Source organism: Siphateles boraxobius, unplaced genomic scaffold (genome assembly GCF_051911475.1).
Source record: "Siphateles boraxobius isolate OS27281-9 unplaced genomic scaffold, OSU_SipBor_1 6, whole genome shotgun sequence".
Taxonomy (NCBI): domain Eukaryota; kingdom Metazoa; phylum Chordata; class Actinopteri; order Cypriniformes; family Leuciscidae; genus Siphateles; species Siphateles boraxobius.
Window position 1 is genome coordinate 8,991,436 of NW_027509186.1, and position 22,619 is coordinate 9,014,054.

General features: G+C 37.9%; 1 protein-coding gene across 1 annotated transcript in view; it reads left to right on the forward strand.

The window, feature by feature from the left end:
• The first annotated feature begins 1,527 nt into the window (after positions 1–1,527).
• dscamb (Down syndrome cell adhesion molecule b) overlaps positions 1,528–22,619 on the forward strand; it is a 174,289-nt gene continuing 153,197 nt past the window's right edge. The window contains exon 1 of the mRNA XM_077207616.1: positions 1,528–2,270. Coding sequence (XP_077063731.1) covers positions 2,228–2,270 — 43 coding nt within the window. The 5' untranslated portion in view covers positions 1,528–2,227. The remainder of the gene's footprint in view (positions 2,271–22,619) is intronic.

A 22,619-nucleotide genomic window follows, 5' to 3' on the forward strand; every position in this document is an offset into this window, starting at 1 on the left:
TATTGATTTGGGTTTGGGTTTAAAGAGTTGGGTGAAGAAGGACAAGACAAAAGAACAGTATCAGTGTATCTTACAGAAGAGGGGTGTTTAAATGCATGTATAGGGGGTGCCCCAGGGTTCAGTACTTGGTCCCGTCCTCTTCTCGATGTATAGCCACAGACCACATCAAAAAGACTGTCCAGTCATGCATGTAGTATCTGGGAGATGTTCAAATAATTTCCATCTGTGCAGTCACTTTAATAGCATGGCATTTAAATGCTCTAACATGATCTACTCCAACATGCATACAGTATGACCATAAAACAGGACGGTTTATGCTAATGTTAGTTATAGCCCCCTTGATGAAGTGCTGAGAATGCAAGGCATATTTCTTTATGTATCAACACCATTAAATGGTGAAATTGTTGCAACGGCTAAAGTCAACAAAATGGGTTTTATATACATCAGAAGAATGTCTTTCAGACAGTTGAGCTTACAGAACTGGTATCTCACAAGACCTCATCTACGTCACGGAGATTTGTTGCTAATAGAAGGATGCAGAGGTGAGGTGTTGTTTTGTGCCACAGGTGTAGGCTACTGTACTTAAATTGTTGCATAGAGCCAACGGTGCATAGTTTTATCAGTCTGAACATCTACAGACCCACAAGCTCATTTTTTTTTTCTAAATAATTTAATTTCTTTCCCAAAATTCTGAATTTATTTTAGCCACTGCACTTTCAATTAGATAATTGCCATCATTATATTTAGAAAGGGAGTCTTGTTTTTTTGTGCATGGTTTAAAGTGAGGTGAGTTTCTTTCCAGTATGTTTACACTTATACATACTTTAGTATTTGGAACATAATATTCTATTTTGCTAACAAGAAAAAAAATTGTACAGGCTTTGTCAAGCACAACAGTTCAACTAAATTAATTGTTAAGAGCAAAAACTGTTATCAGTAATTGACAGAAAAAAAACATCTTAAAAATAGGCCTACTGACTATAAATAATGTGGTCTGATCAGATTAATCATACGAGCATATAATATGACGCAACCTCTAAAGAAATCTACATCGCATACGTGAATTAATATTTGTTATCTATTAATACTAGCCTGCAGCAATAGCACGTACATTTTCATTTTAATGGGCAGAACATGCATACGGCTCTGAGTAAAAAGGTAAGTTATTGATTTTTTCCAGAAGTGAAAGACTATACATTTTAAATCCGCTAAAAGTTTATACTGTGAACTTTAGAGAATGCTTAGTATCGGCGATAACACGACAAAAGTACAGTTTGGTTAAAAAAGTTCAATTTTAACAAACCTAGAAATGCATGGAGATGGTCTTTGGCACGTTGATAACTAAGACTCGCGAGCTAAGATAGCGCGCGGGACTTTTTCCCGCGTTCATACTAAGTGCGCACCTGACATAGGTGTGTCCTCCTCATCCTTCAGCCTTCTGAGGAGTGTCTCGGCTCCTTTAAGGCAGTAAGCAGTGAGCCAGGCTGTGGAGGCAGGGGAGAGAGAGAGGGAGAGAGAGGGTTATTCTCTAATGCTCTGAGGCAGAGAGTGTTAGCGGCACACGAACCAATGCGATTAAAGCGCCACGCAGGAGGAAGATGCGCCTGCTTGCAGCCTGCTGGACGGCGAGAGGTGCTCAAGAAGATGGTCTGACTCTGGGATCTCACCTTTGTTCCTGCCGCTTCAGCTTTTCCGGACTTTCTTTCCATTCCCATTTCTGATTAAACATCTATGATTTATTATCCCCTGTTTAGTTCCTTTTCTTCCCTTTTTTTCAAAAATACTTGGTTCCCCTTGGTTTAAATGACACGCTTGAACGGCACCGTTGCTTTTGCTTTGAAAGTTTTCTTTCTCCTCCCGCATCACCATCTGCTCCGTTGAAAGGCGCTCCTGAATCAGCATCGCACCTGCATCCAGCATCCAGCATCACCCCCCCACCCCCACTCCCCCCCTGAAGCACAGCAGCATCCGGAGAGCATCCGAGCTTTAACCAAGACAATCACACTAGAACATCCGCACATCCTTCATGCGCAACGACCGGGCGCAAAAGCGCGCAAATAATACGCACGGTGGAGATCCTATCAAGTCATTGGCACAGGAAATCTGGACTGGCTTTTGTTTTAACCTTACTGTTGGCATTCTGAGTGGGGGATCAGGAAAAAGCTGTGGACAAAGTGTGCGGAGTGAAAAGAGGAAAATCTAGCTTGGGGATTGAACGCAGCGGGGCATGTGGATATTGGCATTTCTCTTTCTCCAGAGCATCCTGAATGGTTAGTCTTCATTTTTTTCTACATAATTTTAAACTTAATTAACACTCATCAGGACATTCAGGAAATGGTGTACTGTATGCAAATTAATTTCAAGATTTGTAATGGTGTCATGGGGGTCACCTATAGGCTGGGAGAGTTTCCCTCCTCTAATCATTTACGGAAAAGAAAAAACACCTTACATTAGTCACATTATGGCCTTGATGATGCCAGCACTGTATAAGCACTGCGTACTGCAAAAAGGCTCATATGATGATTCCTGTGCACACACACACACACACACACATACACACAGGGGCCACCGGCAGGTATTGCACAGGTTTCTTGTCGGTTGTTTTACGCATGGGAAGATGTTAATGAACGTGACCTCTTGTTTATCACACTGAGTGTTGTAGAAGCTACTCATCCATGTGCTTTCGATTTTCAGTGTTGCATATCGTATTTTAAAGGTCTCCCCCCCCCCCCCCCCCCCTTTTTTTATCTATAATGACTAACGTATTTTAAATTGGTTATGTGTGCTGCGCCCTTCCCCATCCGTATAACTACTGTTTTAAATCAACCAAGTCAAATTTAATTTAATTAATGGCTGCAATATATTGTTTAATTTATAAAGGCGTTGTTTATTTACGATGATTATAAATAAACTGATGAATAGGATTTAATTGGTTTATTGTATGATCACAATCATTTGACGGCACACAATTAACCCCGTGAATATTTAAATATTTCATCCGGGCACGTCAAATGAAGTTATTTCATCCAGTTATTTTTGTAATACACCCCTGTTGTCCACTTGAGCCTCACAGTAGGTGGATAATAGGGAAAATTAAATAGGATTAAATTAAATATAATACAATTTATCACACATAAAACACAAATTATGTAGGCCTATCTGTTTTTGCAAAATGTGTTATATGTTAAATTAAAGTCTTTAAAAAACAAATTATGTGTTTAAATTGCATATCTAAAATGAGACTGTATTATGAATGATACAAAAATCAAACAGTGATTTACAAAAAAAAAAAAATAGTCCATACTACAAATGCAGGGAAGTAGATGAAAAATAGTACACAACGCCTTAATAAGTGTGTGTGTGTGTGTGTGTGTACTTAAGGGACTGCGCCTGCGTGGATGTGTGTGTGTGTGTGCAGCTAGAAATTTAAAGCCATTTTTCTATTATATAAGGCCGATTGTTTCTTAAGCATGATTTTCCTTTCTTTCCTACCTGTTTTCAGCACTGCATCTTCACAGTGTAGAAAGGTGTGATTCTCCAGCAGAACTGGAGAGATGGTCAGTAGGTGCAAACATGGAAGGGTGTGTACGTAAGGAGGGAGTCATGGAGGGAAAAACAGAATCAAGCGAGACCGGAAAATAGACTTATCTTCTCGAAAAATTGCAGACAGACAGACAGACATTGTCGAGGGAAGGTTTCTGCATGAGGCCAAAAAAGGGGAAAAGAGACCCATGCTTGGACCCAAAAAAAAGAAAAAAAGATTTGTTATAAAATGGCTATTGGCAAACGCTGGAGTGAGTCCTCAATGTGAAGCTTTGAATGGCAGTCATTTTGAGGCAGTGAGGATGTTACGAAAGAAAACAACAGAATAATCCCTTCTTCAGACGAGGGAGATAAATACACCCTTTACTCTTGCTGTTTGAGCACAGACGCTTTTCTCACTCGGGGCGAATATGAAATAAAAAAAATATTGAGATGTATTTTGTAATAACTTTGAATTGAAATTGCGCCACCCTTCCCTAAGCTGAAACTCATAAAAGAGCAGTAAGAACTCATCAGTCACCATCGCCCAACGCTCATAGCTTTTCTGCGTGTTTTGGCTATTTCTCTGCCGTTCATGTATTCCTATAAAACCAGCTCTTGTCTTGTGTGTGTGCTGCAGTTTTGAAGAAGTTAGCTGTTGACATCTTAATATGTTAATTGGTGAAAAGTTCTGAATATAACTAAACAAATACGATTTGTTCTGTGCCCCTTTTTCTATGATCTGAGAATAATCAACCTTCCCGTTATACTGTAAGTGGCCACTTTCTCATCTCAGAAAGAAACTGTATTCTAGAACATTCGAGCCTCTAGTCTAGAAGGTTTATCACATGCTTGGTCTGTCACTATGGAAACCTCTATTATTAGAGCCATAGTCACGTATCAAATAAGGCCGTTGTGTGTGTGTGTGTGAATGAATGACCCCTGACGTACAATAAAAGAGCATCGACTGATTAGTTATCTTATTGTTACCGTTTAGGAACATGTTTTTATCAAAGATGATCAAATCAAAAAATTTGATTGAAAATATAACATTTTCAATCTCAATATTTAAAAAAATATTTATAACTCTTTTTTTATTCTCATTTGCAGCATTGTCTAACAGATACCATAAGTAAAAAGAAACCCTGTTGCATGTGCACGACAGCCATGTTGTGCAAAGTAACGCATGTATTGAAGTTCTAGCTATCACACTTTATTTTACAGTGTCCTTGTTACACATGTTACATGTACTTACCATAGTAATAACAGTAAATTATGCATAATTACATGCAACTAACCCTCTATCAAATCCTAATCCCACCCTAACCCTATAGTAAGTGCATGTAGTTGCTTAATATTACTCAGTACTTAAATATATAATTACACTGTAACAATGACACCTTAAAATAAAGTGTAACCCAGAATTTTTAGCACCTTAATTTAAGCAAAACTGAGTAAATACAATAAGGCACTTGGGATGAGGAATGTAACTGCCTCGGCTCTGTTACTCGAAAATTATAATCCGTCACTTGTTGTCCACAAAAACACATGCAAAGTCGCACAGCGGATTAAAATCTCAGCCGCCTAAATCCTGTGCAAAAACATGCTGTTGTTATTGGGGATTATTGAGTCCTAGCACTAACTGAATTATACCAAGCAATCAGAATGATATGATCCAGAATAATGACTTCATTTCAGGTTTAACTGGGATTTCTTCAAGAGTCCAAGGAGAAATGCGAGGAATGATTTGACTAAATTTGGCTGTGTGCAACTGTTAATCTATTGGGGGCAATTAAGTCAGTTTGCTGATTAGAGGCCCATCTGTTCCGGTGTGTGAGATCGTCCTGTAAGACCTGCATCCTGCAATCCTCCATTACCTATTTAAAGATTCGGAGTTCGTGTCCTCAACATCCCCCCCCCATCCTCAAGTACATATTTATGTTGCAATTCACGGTGTCATTTTTTTTGCACATTTTGTTCAGTTATTTAGCTGTTGCTTTTTTTGCCACATGTGGTATAACAGGATCTTTTCATCAAGATGAGACTTTGAATGAGTCAAACCACCCACTGATTTCAAATGTTAGGCACTGATTTCACTGTTTGTCTTTGGATAATATTAGATTACACTGTGCTTATACTTAAGGACTGTATCCGTATCACTTAAGGATGCATGAAGGACTTTTGAGGACAACATGGAGAAAGAGTCGTCCTGTCACATTGTGATGGCAGTTTTATTCATTAGGTATGAATTGTATACTGTAAATGTACTTATGAATTGATTATTTAAGTATTTCTTAGTATTTTTTTGTTGCTGGATTTATATAGCTAGAACTATATTTTGTTTCAAAAGCATGGAAGGGAACCAACTTCAAATAATTCTTATTTAACTTTAATTAATTATTTATCACATTTAAATGTGGCTCCAAAAAAAGGTTTCTCATCCTTCGTGTTAACACTCAGAGAAAGGAAAGAATGGAAAGAAAGGAAATGTGTCTCTTGCTTTTACCGTGAAAACATAACTTGAAAAAATCATTAATTTAACGTTCAATAATTATCATTTTTCTATATGAGCTTGTTATATTTTATAGAAACCACACTTTTAAAACAAACTCAAAGAGTCTTGCTTATACATGAGACTCTAGAAATATATATATATATATATATATATATATATATATATATATACAAAATATACATATATACACACACACACACACACATATATATATATATAGGGTTATATCACATTAGATTGTATTTCAAAAAAATTGTGACAAAATAAGTAATGGACGAGGACTTTGTAGAAGTGAAAAAAAAGCTCCTTATTTTTGGACAGGAAAGAAAGGAAATGTGTCACTTGCCTTGACAGTGAAAACATAACTTGAAAAAGCATTAATTTAATGTTCAATAATCATCATTTCTCTATTTTAGCTTGTTATATTTTATATCTACACTCTCGAAACACACTGCAAGAGGCTTGCTTATTTCTGAGACTATAGAAATGTACAGGTGAAACTCGAAAAATTTGAATATCGTGCAAAACCTCATGTATTTCAGTAATTCAAATGAAAAGGTGAAACTAATATATTTAGTTTACATATCTATATACATATGCACGATTATACTTTTCAGAGGGCCGACATTTCTGTATTTAAAATCCTTTTTTTATTGAATTCATGTAATATTGTAATTTTCTGAGATTTTGAATTTGGGCTTTTCATAAGCTGTAAGCCATAATCATCAAAATTATAACTTTTGCACGATATTCAAATTTTTCGAGTTTCACCTGTATATATAGCCTAATATATATATATATATAGGGTTATATCACATAAAATTGTTACAAAATAAGTAATGGATGAGGAATTTGTAAAAATAAAAGAAAAACCTGCTTATTTTTATTTTATGCAAAGGTTTTTATATCCATCAAACCAAATGAATGTGTCTGCCATCAATGCCTTCAGTAAAACCCCATCCTATCTCTAGCAAGCATCTCAGTATTCATGTGCTCCCCTCCACCGCTGTCTTGTTATTTTAAAAAGCGAGGCAGAGAGAGGGATGTAGGCTGAGGCATCTCTGACCTAGGTGGGAGAAAGTGACAGGGTGACAAATGACCAGAGCTTGCTTTCTCAACATTGTGATATATTTTTAAACATGGCATAGACTGTATAAGATGTAAGACCAAGTTGGTGCTTGGTATTTTTAGCTGCCCCCTTTCAGAGCACTGTCACTTTTGCCAGATGTCTGCCATGCATTGTATGTACAGCATGATGTGGACATGCGTTTAACGATACAATCTTATTCATTTCAACATTATTCATATCGCAGTGCCTTTAGAGAATGAATTCGCACACGTATATCTTCTTCACTGCACTGCATGTGCCATCAACCATTTGTTGAAGGTCTTTTTTTGCGGTATCAGTATTCAGGATCAATATGGTTTTCATATTCCCATGTCCAAGATTTGACCGTGATAACCATGACTGTTCTGCCATAGTTGCTGTAAATGCTGCAAAATCATAGTGAATTAAAACAAGTGTAAATCATTTTGTTAAATGTATTTAAGGACAGTTATGTTATCATGTTGTCATTTTTGGATTACAAATGCCTTTTATGTCGCATAATAATTGTGTTCTCAGTTTGCACATTGGATAGACTTTTATATATAAATAAATAAATATATAATTGAATGCACTTTTCGCTGTTAAATGGCTGCGTTTGAAACGCATTACTGTCCTTCAGCTCATAACAGCTGTCTGAGCTCCAGAAAGCATGAAGATGTTGCTTTTTGATGTGTGTTTTAGCAGTTAAATGTCTCATTAGAGCGGCAGTTGCCTGAGGTTTATTATGTGTTGCTCTCTCTCCTCTATCAGCTGTTCCCCACAAGTGATTATGCTAATTGCTGTTTGATCAGATGATTAAATTATAATTCGATTAATCCAGGGTACTAAATGCTCTGAATATATTTGTGTCTGCTCGGTTGGCTGGCTGGCTTTGGTTGTGTGGAGCAGCGGTCTCCTGTCACCTTGCTAGCACATATGAAGAAGAAAAAAAAAAAGAAAAGAAAAGAAACGTGACAACCTGAAATGGAAGAGAGGGGTGGGGGGGGGGGGGGGGGGGGGGGGGGCACTGTGAAAACACAACAGCGTTGTTGCCCTACAGAGGGACATGGACCACTTTCATACTGAAACGGAAAAACAACAACAACAACAACAACACACACACACACACACACACACACACACACAAACACACACACACACACACACACACACACACACACACACACACACACACACACACACACACACACACACACACACACACACACACACACACACACACACACACACACACACACACAAAACTGTCCATTTAGATACAACTGTCAAAAATTGACCAGGTCACATATTATTCTAAAATCAAAGGTAAAATAAATTTTATTTTGCTTGAAGAAAATTTTGTGGTTTTTTAGGACAATTAGGGTTAATTCGGGATAATTGGGCATTTTGGAAAAAGTGTTTCAATTTACCCGTTTTCACCATCATTGTATTATTATTATTAGTAGTAGTAGTTATTAGCATTGTGGCATTATTTTTATTTGTGATATTATAATACATTTTCAATAAAAATTGAAATTGAAAAATTGAACTTATTCAAATCCATTAGTTAATGGACAAGATGATTTCATTTCTCTATTATAACAATGAGACTGTAATTATCTTTTGGATCACAGTAATGAGAATGTGATTTTTTTTTTTTGCATTATATATAAAAAAGTGAATTTGGGGAAATCTTGCTTAACCCTCTGAGGTCTAAGGGGTTTTTGGGGTCCTTGAGGTGTTCTGACATGCTCTGTCATTTGTGCTTTTTTCAGTTATTTATAGACATGTTAATGGCAAAGGTGTAAATTCACTCTATACAGCACAAACGGGGCTACCGTAATATGTGAGCAACATGTATGTACATGTTTGTATTTTTTAGAGAATAATGTTTATGCGTGGTTATTGAAAAAACTAAAACTTAAAGTGTCTGAAATAAGGCCACAAAACACATACTAAAATATGTATGTCAATAAATATATAAAATTATATTTATGTAATTTAACATATTTAATTGTTGCAGGTTTGCGTAATCTTCTGAGTTTGGATTTTAAGGTTTTTAATAATTTTAAGGAATACTGAATCTGTTTTATTAAAACAGTCTGTTTTTTTAAAGTGAGATGAGTAAATGCATGTTCACATTTAGTCTACAACTACAACAATAATCATGTTTACACACAATGCCTCTGCACTTTCTCACGATTTCATGTGGACAGAAGAGCTGTCAGTCAATAAATGGGAAAACAAAGTAACTTGCATTACTTATTTAAAGGGGTGGTAAAGTATGATTTCACTTTTCTAACTTTAGCTAGTGTGAAATGTTGCTGTTTGAGCATAAACAACATCTGCAAGGTTACAACCCCCAAAGTTCAAAGCAAAGGGAGATATTTGCTTTTAAAGAAAAGGACTACAACAAACGGCTGGTAGGGACTACACGACATTCCTCCCGGCTTAGTGACATCAGCAACCCTAAAATGTACACAAACCCCGCCACCGGGACACGCAGTCCATGTTGAGAAGAGGAAAAGTTGTTGTATAAGAGTATATTTGTGAGTCAGCTCAAACTTTAGCATCCTTGTTTTCGCATGCAATAAAAAATCCCTCTGTGTACATCTCACAACAGTCCTATACGAGCCATTTATAGATTATCATGACAGGATATGCTAATTGAACATAGTTAACTCCACATCAGCAACATAAATTCATCAACCATTCAGAGACGTCCTTTTGCATTCTACACGTTGTCACTTTTTCTCGAGTCTCTCCATCTTTATCTGGCTCTGTTTTAACATTAAAGGCAGAACAGTTTCTCTGCTAACACACACCAGCTCTTGAAACCCCGCCCTCTGAGGCAGCTCATTTGCATTTAAAGGGCCAGGCACAAAACGGTGCGTTTTTGCAAACCCTCAAAATGTGACAAGTTTAACATGCTATATAAAAATATCTGTGGGGTATTTTGTGCTAAAATTTAACACACACTCTGGGGACATCAGAGATTTATTTTACATCTTGTGAAAATGCCATTTTACCACCCCTTTAAAAAAGTAACTGAAAAGTAATGCATAACTTTACTAGTTACTTGGAAAAAGTAATCTGATTACTTAACTCGCATTACTTGTAATGCGTTACAAGTATCAGTGTAATTTTTTTATTATTATTTTTTTAAGTCAGAAGGATAGAAGTTCTGCTGTTGTTCATATAAATACCAGTGATATTTTACAATGAGGACGTAGTCATGTCACCGGGAATAATGTCACCAGTGTCCCAATGTGTCGTGAGTCAGGGTCCTTACCAGTGTCCCAATGTGTGTACACAATATAGGATTCACAACCCCTTTTCTTTCTTTCTTTCTTTCTTGAAAGATTACATTGATAAACATTGTTTTATACATTTCATGTTGACTTCAAAAAAATGGGACAATGACAAAAAATCATCTTAATTTAGTAAAAAGCTTAATAGTCTCTGGTGATAAAATCAGTGATGCTGTCTGGATTCATGCTACACGGTGGCATATGACAAAACCATAGCGTTAATAGACATTTACTGTGTAAAAGCCATATCTTATCAATGGAGTGAGCAGTTGCAAAGTCAGCTAGCAAAATGTTACAAGGTTCACATTTCCACTATGGTCTTTTGTTTGTATCGATTAAACTGAATACCATACTACTGAAACTGGATCTGGTGTAGAATCCAAGTCTTCCAAGTAGTCTTTGTCAGTAAATTAGCATCAGTGTCAATGTCATTAATCATCATATAGCATTTGTGTTGTAGAGATCTTATATAGGAGCTCAGTAATGACCAGGTGTACTGAGACGTGGACTGTGATGTTTGGCATCGTTGTGCCGCGAGTTGACTAGCGCACACAGCTAACCGAGCTGGGCATTAGCCTTTGCAAGCTCAAATAGACGGATGTGTACAGATGCTATTGAAACAGACACCTGCACCATGATAAAGACGACACAGAGGAAGTCTTTTTCTGATCCCAGAACAGTTTTACGTGCCAAGCAGGGGGAAAAGCCACTATCCGGAGTCGCGCTGACCACAATGAGGGCTCTTGTCGAACCTCTCGCTGGCTCTAATGAAGGAAGGATGCTTGTTTGTAAAGATGCTCTACATCATTATGAAGCGTCGAGGCAGGACAGCTCCTCTGGACACCGGTCTCATAGTCTCTCCTTTGAGCCGGTTCATAGAGGCTTCTCTGTATGTTGACACGGGAGTTTTGACTTCCCACTAAAGAGCTCTTGTATCCCCTAATTTTTATTCCCTCTGCCCCTGTCCAATAACAGACTCTTATTTAGGATGCGCCAAGATTAGAAGTCAGATTTTATTGATTAGACACATTTTCTTAAAGGTTAAGAACAAATATAGCTAACATCATGTTAATCTGCTAACCAGATAACATTTAGTGGTTACAAATAATAATTGGTACAGAAAAGTACCAAAAATTAACACGGTGGTACTAATGATACCATGACAATACCACATCCCCCCCATACATACTTTGGCTTTTTGGACATTTAACATGGTATAAGTATACATGGTATTCCCTTAGTAAATTCATGGTTTGGCAAGTTAATTTGTTTGAAATAAAAACATTATTAAAGGCCCTCTGAAATCAAAATGTACGTTTTTTAGCTTTTAGTATGAATTTGTTAGCCTTAAGGTTATGAATAAGCGTGTGTGTTCCAAAACAATGGCAAAATTCGCATTTAGGAGATACAAGCATTCAAAACTTAGTCTCTCACTTCCGCTAAAACGGATCACAGGATATCACTGCGGAGATCACATCTTCTGTCCAATCAAATGCTCTAGAATATAAAGCTCCACCCCCTCTGTTATAAATACCACCTGGTCAAAGCGACCGTTGACGCGTCACGGAGCAATATGTGTTGGAGATGTGTGTTCGGCTGCTCAGACGCTCGAGTTTTATTCTGTTTTCCAACTGTACGTTGGTTAAGAATGAAATGGCTAGAATTTATTCACAGCTCTACTAATGAATCCAGCGTATCATTAGCGCTCGGATTCACTTCCATGTCGCTGTCAAGTACGACTTGCAGTCTGTGAGGTAAACTAGACGCTATTGGCTATTTGAAAAGGGGCAGGAGCCATTCAATATGTCCCGCCTTAGCTTCACGTTTCAGTGGAAATTACGTCAGTAATTTGGAAATTTCAGTGGAAATTCAAACAAAGCTGCGCGATCCAAAGCACTCAAGTGGGACTTTAAATCTTGCTCTTTTTTACTGTTTCTTGCTTCAGGCCTGTGTTGTGTTGCAAGGTTGTGCAATAAAGTCAATGACCATTCGTAAATTTTTTTGCATTTTGGCAAATTGTTGGCGAATTTGTATGAATGCGTACAATCGAATTTGCATGTTTTCGTTCGTATATTGTTTACAAGGTGCTCATATCCCACTGAGGCCAGGTTTTGGGGTGCAGGCTGCACGCTTATTTTTATTACAAATCGTAAGTTTTGCTACATCATACAAAATTGCAACTTTGCAAAACAATTATGGTTTCTCACAAGATTGGCTTGGATCTCTGACTAAGAACATAAAGTTCATATGGTTGGGCCAGTTGCATAAACATAGCCACTATGTTAAGACTGTAGTTGCATCCCAAATGGCGCACTATACACAATATACTTTACCGTGTAGTTTGTGAATTTTATACGGTTGTTTTGTTATTCAGCATCAGAGTCTGATATCACTTCGCTATGTAACTAAAACTGTGAGAGTTGATTGCATGAAAGCTGCATCCCAATTCAGAGGCCACACCTTAGAAGGCCACACAGGTCGGACTGAGCGTTAGTAAATGGGACGGTCTAGCCTACAGAGGATTGCTCTTGTCGCCTAGCAACTGTGACAGCTGCCGTTGATGACAACAGCAACGTTTGGACTGGACTATTTTGAAAGTTACTGTATATCAAACTGTCTGAAAACAAAACCGTGTTCATAAACTGTCTAAATATGTTCACCATGGTCCATTTCTGTATATAATAAAGAGTGTAAACTATATATAATAGCATCTTAGTAAGATATGTCAACATTTTAACCACTTTAAAGTTTTTTGTTGTTTTTTCTTTACATTTGTGTCATTAGATATTTGAGTAAGTTGAAACCCAATACTTACGTTTAAAGGTGCATTGTGTAATATTTCTGAGGATCTATTGAAAGAAATGCAATATAAGATCCATAACTATGTTTTCAGTGGTGTATAAAGACCTTGAATAATGAACCGTTATGTTTTTATTACCTTAGAATGAGACATTTATATCTCCATAACCACGGGCTCCCCCTTATATGGAGGTCGACATATTGTGTCGTCATGTTTCTACAGTAGGCCTAAACGGACAAACGCGTTTCGTTACTATGTTGCTCTTCGTGCAAGGAAGCAAGCTTAGTTCAGCGAATAAAACACTGATACAATGATGAACAAGTAACAATTATATTCGCAATAACATATAGTTTTACTGAATAATTAAGTAAACATAATTTCTTAATTTATCCTTGTAAAGAAACCTCATTGCTGAACTGCTACTCTCTACGGTCTCAGACGATGACATATTTTCCTGTCGGCCACTGTAACTTTTGTTGGTTGCAATTCGTAACCTCACCAATAGATGCTGCTAAAAATCACACACTGCACCTTTAAATCCACATTTCTGCCAAAACAAATCCTGTCGTCACTGGAGCTCAATGATTTTTGAGGTAATCAAGGCCGCAAAGGATTCATCTGTTGTACCACCATGGTACTACTCAAGCTCTGGGAAATAAGGACTCATTTGAAGGAGCCTTTGAATTGGGACAGCCTTTGTCTCACTGCTGTAATGCAAGAGGCATTTGAAGGATGTTGCCCCTGAATCGGGACGCAGCTGAAGTGTCCAACATCCCACACTTGTTTTTTTCGGTTAATTAAGTGCATCATCCGGGTATTTAAAGTGCACTTATTCTTTTTTGAATTTTCAGTCTGAACACACTACTTGCACTACTATACCTCATAAAATAGAGCACAAGTTCATGAATTGGGATGCATCTTGTGTCTTAAAGGGATAGTTCACCCAAAAATGAAAATTATCCCATCATTAACTCACCCTCAAGCCATCAAGAGCTATCTTCTGTCAGATGAATACAATCGCAGATATATTTAAAAATATCTAGTTGCTATGTTGCTGCCAATCGGCGTTATAGTCAGCTGAAGATCTTTTCTTCAGCATTGTGATGTACATCCGAGTGTAATGGATTATCGAAAGAAAAAGAAAAAACAGGGGGAGGACTTGCATCGATTGTTGATTGGTTTTTCAGATGTGGGCGTTTCACTAAAAAGTGTAGGCAGAAGTACATGAGCTGGCAGGGACGGGTTTATCGGACTAAATGATTAGAATCCTGCATATGTCACCAGAGAGAAGTGTGACGTTTTCAGCAGAAGATCCAGCTATTAATTTTGATTAAACATTATGAGGTAAAATGCATGGATAAATCGTTCACAATATGATCTATATATATATATAACATTAAGAAAATCGAATGAATTTTTATTTGGTGCCGACTTTAATGTGAACTCCTCTTTAGCCTGCATTCACACTGTTAGGCCTTATTCACATATTTATATCTACGTTTAAATGTATTCATTTAGCAGGTGCTTTTATCCAAAGCGGCTTACAAATGACTAATGCAACAAAGCAATTCATCCTAAGCAGGCAATAACATGAGAAGTGCTCGTACTACGTTTCACAGGGAGAGAAATAGTGAAAGCACAGAAATAATGTTTTGACTCAACATCAGCAGACTGCAGTTAAGTGTTCATGGGAAAGATGAGTTCTCTAGGATATGGCTGTCCGGATAGGGTTAGGAAGATCATTCCCATAGTGAAGAACAGTGAATGTTCAGGAAAGAGATCGTTGTACACCCAATCGAGGATTGGGTGTAGATTCGTAAGCGTGAGTGGAGGTAGGAGGGTGCAGAGGGACTGTCCTGTACGCAAACATCAATGTTTTGAACTTGATGCAAGCAGCAACTGTTAAAGGATTAGTCCACTTCAGAAATACAATTTCCTGATAATATACTCCCCCCCCCCCCCACATCATCCAAGATGTTCATGTCTTTCTTTCTTCAGGAGAAAAGAAATGAAGGTTTTTGAGGAAAACAATCCAGGATTTTTCTCCATATAGTGACTTTAATGGGTTGAAGGTCTAAATTGCAGTTTCAGTGCAGCTTCAAAGATCTCTACACGATCCCAGCCGAGGAATAAGGGTCATATCTAGAGAAACCATTGTTTACAAAGCCAACGTTCAAAGACATAGTCAAACGTCCTTTAAAAAAAAAAAAAAAAGTAAAACAATGATATTGTATTTGGAGGAGTAAATGAGATGGAGTTTTTGGCCCCATATATTTTCCGCCTACATCAGGTTACCGCCTGATCTTTCTAATGTGATTATGTAATGCGTTAAGTCGTGGACATGCAATACGAGCATTTGTGGTTAAAAAGTATGTAAATGTTTATTTTTTAGAAAATGACCAATGGTTTCTCTAGATAAGACTCTTATTCCTCGGCTGGGATCGTTTAGAGATCTTTGAAGCTGCACTGAAACTGACATTTGGACCGCCAACCCGTTGGTTCCCGTTGAAGTCACTATATGGAGAAAATCCTGGAATGTTTACCTCAAAAACCTTTATTTCTTTTTCGACTGAAGAAAGAAAGACATGAACATCTTGGATGACATTACGTGGGCTCGTTGAAGACCAGCCGAGCTGCTGCGTTGTGTATCATATGTAGAGGTCTGATTGCACATGCTAAAGATCCAGCCAGAAAAGCATTGCAATCGTCCAGTCTAGAAATGAGAAGGGCCTGGATGAGGAGTCCAGCAGGCTTATTTAGGAAGAACCTTTTACTGTAAAAAAAATGTAAGCTTATACAACAACAAAAATCTTGGTACTAATTTCCTCTAGCTTTTTCTTGTTGACTCAACTATTGTAAATAATAGTTATATGAACTGAAAATAAGTTGTCTGTGACACAAAAAAAAAAAAAAGTTTAGTTGAGTCAACTTGACATCATTTGTTTTCTGGAGAGGTGCAACTATTCTGTGACAAATCTTTTGTAGTTGAGCCAATTCAAAAAAAAATTGTCTATTGGAAACAGAAGTTCTTCAGAATTAAAAGGTTTAGATGTTGATTTCTTATTGAAAATGGACCATTTCGGTGATTAGCGTTTCCTTTGGTTGGTCAGTTTGACTCTTGGCTTTTTGTGTGAGTTTGTGGTCTTTGTAACAGTGTTTAGAAAAACATAATTTGGATTTTTCTGTGGATTTTTGCTGAACCAACACAACAAAATCAGTCATTTCAAGTTGTATTTTTTACAGTGTAAAGTTCTGTAATGCAAACCCAATAAAAACCTGTGCTGTCTTTGCGATGTGGTCTATGAAGGTCACCTGATCATCAAAGATTATTTAATATCTAATCTGAGATGGGACTCAATCAAATATCAGATCTGAATTTTTTTTTTACACACATCTGATTTTGTGGAACCAAAATACATTACAGTACTTGTGACATCCTTAAATGCCTCAAATATAACAAAAAGCCAGCCAATCAGATTGGATCAGATTTTTTGTGTACCGGGCGATAAGTGACTGGAATTAGATTAGTGTCTGACTTGAAGCTCATTCTGGATGAACGGATCTGATGATGACACAGCTGTTTAACAGTTAGCCGGATTCGCCAATGACAATGTGTTTCGTGTTTAATCAGACGCCTTTCCCAGCTAACAGGGACTTTGGCTAATGTTCTGGCAAGGTTCTCTTAAAGTTAGGATCAAACGTTCTTCCAGTAATGTTAATAAAACATTAATTCAAAGATATCTGTTATTTAAATCAACGTTAGCACGTTATGCATCGTTCATGGAACTTTTATTCCTCAAACGTTTCAGTTGAATGTTCGTTTAATGTTTTTTAAATGTTCCTACTTGTTCCTTCAGATCTTTCAGAGAACATTTAAATGTAACGTTCTAATAAAGTTTAAAGAACGATCAAATGGAATTTTCCCATTCGAATAATCAAGATATTTTTTTAAAAGTCCTCCTGTGTTGAAAATCCAGCTTTTAATATCGTTTATGTCTATGTCGTGTTTTTAATATGTTTTGAGACAAACCATGTGTAAATTCATAAGTCAACACCATTGCTGAGTATTTTCTCCTTAAAACTGCAGTGAACCAAAGACACTTTTGGTGTTTCTGACGTCACAAACTACCTTGTAACCAATCAGATCAACGTGTGATCGTCAACGAGTGGATCTCTGAGCTGAGTGAGTGAGTGGAGGCGGGGCTCATTTGCATATTCATAGAACCGCGTATACTAAATGATGCAAGGGTGTAGAATTACATTCAAGCCCTTTTAAGGCATGAAGAAAAAAGTTCAAGGAATTTTTCTTAATATGTAATTTTGGTGATCAAAGATGAGTTTTAAGGGATACAATTATTGACTACAGGGGGACTTTAAAACATTTAAAAAATTAGAAATTTTGAGCGTTCAGAGAACATTCAGAAAAAAAGTTTTATATCTTAATTGAAACGATAGCAAAACGTTCTTCTAACAATTTTTTTGTTAGCTGAAATCAGTTCTGGTAATGCTAACAAATTGGGTCATGTTTATAAAAATGACACTGATTAAAAAAAAATAGACTCCACTATATTGATATTTGTGTATAGGCTTATGTTGCTCTCTAATCATGTATATTATTCTTGTATATTCTTGTAAATAACAATCTGTAAAATCCAAACACCTAGTTGAAAAATCTAAATTGATGAAATGTGGCAGTAGCTAATCGTTGTATCTTCTTGATTAGAATTAATTAAAAAAACAGTTGTGTTTGTCATCTGTTCATGCTCTCAGAAAGTCTAGAAATGGATTGGATGTGTAACGTAGTGTGTAGGTTAAATTAATTTGATAACTGTTAATTACTTTTGGAATTAAGAGACGTCAGTCAGTAGCCTTTAGCATCATCTCCAGAGATCCGACCTGACACTATCGTTGATAAATATTATCTTTGCTGTACTTGGCTAAGTGGCTCGCCATAATAGATTTAGAAGTTTTTGAATATGGAAGTGCTTAGATTGAAAATTGCCTGACTAACAGCCTTGTTCGTGCCATCAGCTGGGCAAATTCAGACATTAAAGTCAGCGGCGCTTTCGTTTTCCGATCTCAGCCCGCTGCCAAGTCGGCTCTTAACGAGCCGCTCACGTTCGCTCGTTTAAAACATGACAACGGGAATCAGAGGCACACCGCAGGGCCACAGTCGGCGCGCTTTACCCTTCGCCGACATCAGAGAGCCGATCTGTCTGCACATATCACAGGCGAGCAGACGGCAGGCATTTTCTCGTCTGTCATGTCCTGCTTAATATTCATGAAAGCAAATTGGGAGACAGTCATTTGGCAAGTGCTGCGAGTGCTAAAGCCTGTGGGGGTTGTAGGAGAGAAGTGCATACTCACAGTAGCAAAAAACCCTGTCCTGCTCACCCCTACCTTGTCCTCCGTCCCCAGCCGCTGCTCACTTCGGCACCTTGTCCCCCCCCCCCCCCCCCCCCCCCCCCCCGAAGCCCCCCAGGCGCTGTGCTGAGTGCAGGCTTAATTACCCCAGGCCCCTGACAGAGCCTATCATTGGGAAGCAGATATCCCACATATCTCACATATCCACACACCAGACCTGGCACAACCGGTGGGGCGGGAACGAAGCTCCACATCGTCTCAGATCTGTGCAGTTTTAGCACTCGTGTGGAGTGTTCAATGGACTCTAGACATGATGCATGCCATTTGAGGTATTTATAGTTTTCATGTGGCATCACACCTGTATAGGAACATCCTCCTGGAGGGCAAAACAAGGGTTTCCTCATCTGACGGCGATTTAGGTTTAATGTACTAAGACCGTGATATTAACACAACACATCAGTATACACCTTACAGATTATGCACACTATAAGCAGCCGAACAGATTGCCCAGAATGTGAATCCACGTGATAAATTGCATGTTAAGTGTTTTCCCATAGAACACCACTAAAGAGAATGCTTAATGTGGTTTTATGCATTAAAGGGATGGTTCACCCAAAAATGAAAATTACCCCATGATTCATTCACCCTCAAGCCATCATAGGTGTATATGACTTTCTTCTTTCAGATGAACACAATCAGAGTTATATTAAAAAATGTCCTGGCTCTTTCAAGCTTTATAATGGCTGTTTCTGTTTTGAAGTCCATCAAAGTGCATCCATCTATGATTAAAGTGCTCCACGAGTCTCCGGGGGTTAATAAAGGCCTTCTGAAGTGATGTGTTCGTGTAAGAAAAATATTCATATTTATAACTTTATCGACTGAAAAAACTAGCTGCCGACAGACGACCGTATGGAAGTCGACTTGCGCCACAAGAGTAACTCGTGATGCTTGTATGACGTATGATGTAGGAGTAGCGTAAGCTTTGACGCCTCTCGCGGTTCAAACAAACACAGTCGGGCAACAAACTCGAGCTCCTCCGTCATTTCTCTTAAAAAATTCTCGTTTTAGACCTTTAATTCGTGACTGGTGTTTTGTTTTGCTCGATCCTCCTCTGAGCTTCCGCCTTCGTCATTACGTCATGCGTCGGGTCAAGGGTCACTCTTCCACCGTAAATCGATGCGTACGGTCGTCTGTCAGTCAGAAGCTTGTTATTTTAGTTGATAAAGTTTTGAATATGGACATTTCTCTTACACGAACGCATCACTTCAGAAGGCCTTTCTTTACCCCTCGGAGACTCGTGGAGCACTTTTATTATGGATGGATGCACCTTGATGGACTTCAAAACAGAATCAGCCATTATAAAGCTTGGAAGAGCCAGGACATTTTTTAATATAACTCCGATTGTATCCGTCTGACGGAAGAATGTCATATACACCTATGATGGCTTGAGGGTGAGTAAATCATGGGGTAATTTTCATTTTTGGGTGAACTATATTGGTTTTATTCATTTTTGAATAAAACTATATGAGTTTTATTCTCATATATTTATATTTATATTTTTATTTTTTTTATTCTTATAATTTGTAGTATTATGTTTCATGTTTCATGTTGTATTTGTATTTGTATAGTCCACTGGAAGCCTCAGTACCAAAACAAATTCCTTGTGTGTGCAAGCACACTTGGCAATAAAGCTCTTTCTGATTCTGATTCTGATTCTGAACTATCCCTTTAAGGGTGTGTTCACAGCTGGCAGGCTTGGTTCAATTAAAGCGAGCACTGGTGCGATTGTTCTGTTAGTGCGGTTCATCTTAATAAGTTTGAATGCTGCCATCTGAACCCTGGTGCCACCAAACAAGAAAAACACGACAAAAACCAGGTATGCTTGAGCATTCTTTTTTATTGTGACATCACATCCTGTTTATGGTCTGCTTAGCTTGGTCCGTGTTGCATTTATATTTCAGTTGAACCGCACCGAGTTCGTTTTGACCGAGACGTGTCTTTTCAAACGAATTCTGGTGTGTTTCAACTGAAATATAAATGCAACACGGACACTGATCTATATAATGACTGGATAGCTCATGACGTTCTAAACTACCATCAGGCAGTGAAGCCACCGGAAGTGTTCGAGCGGCCATCTTACAATTCCCTACCAGCAGAGGGCTCCAACTCCCGTTATACAGAGATTGCTAGGCCCGACGGCACTTTTAAGATGAACCGCTGAGCAGCATACAAGTGTAAAACGACGTTTACAAAAGGACGTCGAAAAACTGCCACAATTTGTAATTCAAGCCCTATAAGTAGTTATTTATATGCACAATTGTCGCTATGCCCGTGTTGTTTTCTCAGAGGCAAGAGTAAGTTAACAGTAATGCTGCTGCTTCTTTAACAAGCAATGAACAGAAACATGCAACAGTAGTGCTAGCCTTTAAGAAACATCAGAGCAGCAATAATCACAATTAGTGTCCAATAGCGACACCATGTAATAGCTTCAAAAGAGCTTTGTGCAGAGTCCGTTTATCGTTACATTAACCCATACAATTTGTATTATGCATTTCCTGAACATGTACTTGCTAAGCAAACACTTTATATGAACAAACTACTAATCTATAAAACACAATCGGTCTTCCGACCTCATTGAAGGTGGTGAGAGAGTGCGCGCGCGCGGCCGGGGCTCTCTTTCTCTGCTCGTTCTTATGCGCCCTGTCCACTGATCTAAATAATTAGTTGTTACGACTTTCTTTTCCCTCGTTTTAATAAATCGTGGACACGTTGAACTAATTCCCTCCCTCGTTTTGATTTAACGAATGACAACGTGGCCACAATATAGTAAAACGAGGGAACAAATTAGTATAACGTGCTGAGGTATTATTAATTTGTGGTCACTAAACAATATTCACCAATTCACAAAAAATATAGGTCTTTAGCATTCACTATATAATTAATAGTATCAAACTGTTTTTCTTACCTGTGAAGATAGCTCTTCAGTGAAGGCCGACTAGTGTTCTCATACAGCTTTTTATTACTTTTGCAAAGAAACTGCCGTTTTTTAATAAGCTGGAAAAAATTCCGACTTTAAACAAATACCCATTTAAATGCTTAGGATGTTTGCGTTCTGAGAATGTACAGGGATACTTTAGATTTAAAAACTGTCTCTCGTTAGGCAATGTTTTTTCAGTCAAATCATAAAATTTCCTATTGATTCAATAGAACGCGGGAGCTCATTAGGGAGTACCAATATGGCGGCAAGGTGGCTTCACTGTTTATGACGTCATGAGCTATCCAGTCATTCTATATTGATCAGTGAACACGGACCAAAGCTAAACAGAGCAAAAACAGGATGTGATGTCACAATAAAAAAGACAGACCTCAAGCATACCTGTTTTTTCTCGTCATAGTCATGATGTTGCCCATCACAATTCGGCTCAGGCATCAGAACCACAGCAGATCTGTGTTTATGTGTGTGACGGAGGGATTCCTGCCACTGTTTTGACTTCTTTACACATTTTATAAGCTCTTCATGAGTTCTCAGCTGGTCAAAATACCATCATATGTATGCACATACAAAGAGTACATTTAGCCCAGAACACAGCATCGTTTTGTTTGTTCGATAAGTTCCATGACAAAATATAAAATGTAATTTTAGTTTTTGTTTTGTATCTTTAGGTTCAGTTTTAAAAATTACTAACACGACTATCAAGCAGGACTAAATGTATTATTTTCTTTTTTGGTTCAGACCAAAATAACTCAAGGGAACCGAACTACAAGTGTGAACACACCCTAAGGCCTTGTCAACACTATATGTTTACGTTTGGAAATGCATCTTTTTCTCTCCGTTTTGGTCTTCCGTTCACACTGAGACGGTGTTTTTAGCAACGAAAACTAAGTTCTCTTACGAGAGTATCTCTCGTACTGCGTAATATCTTACGCTATGGGGAAAACCTCTTTTCCACGAGATATTGAAGCCAAAAATTATCCTTTAATTTTGATTAATGTAAAACGCTGTGCGGCAGCGTGCAGACA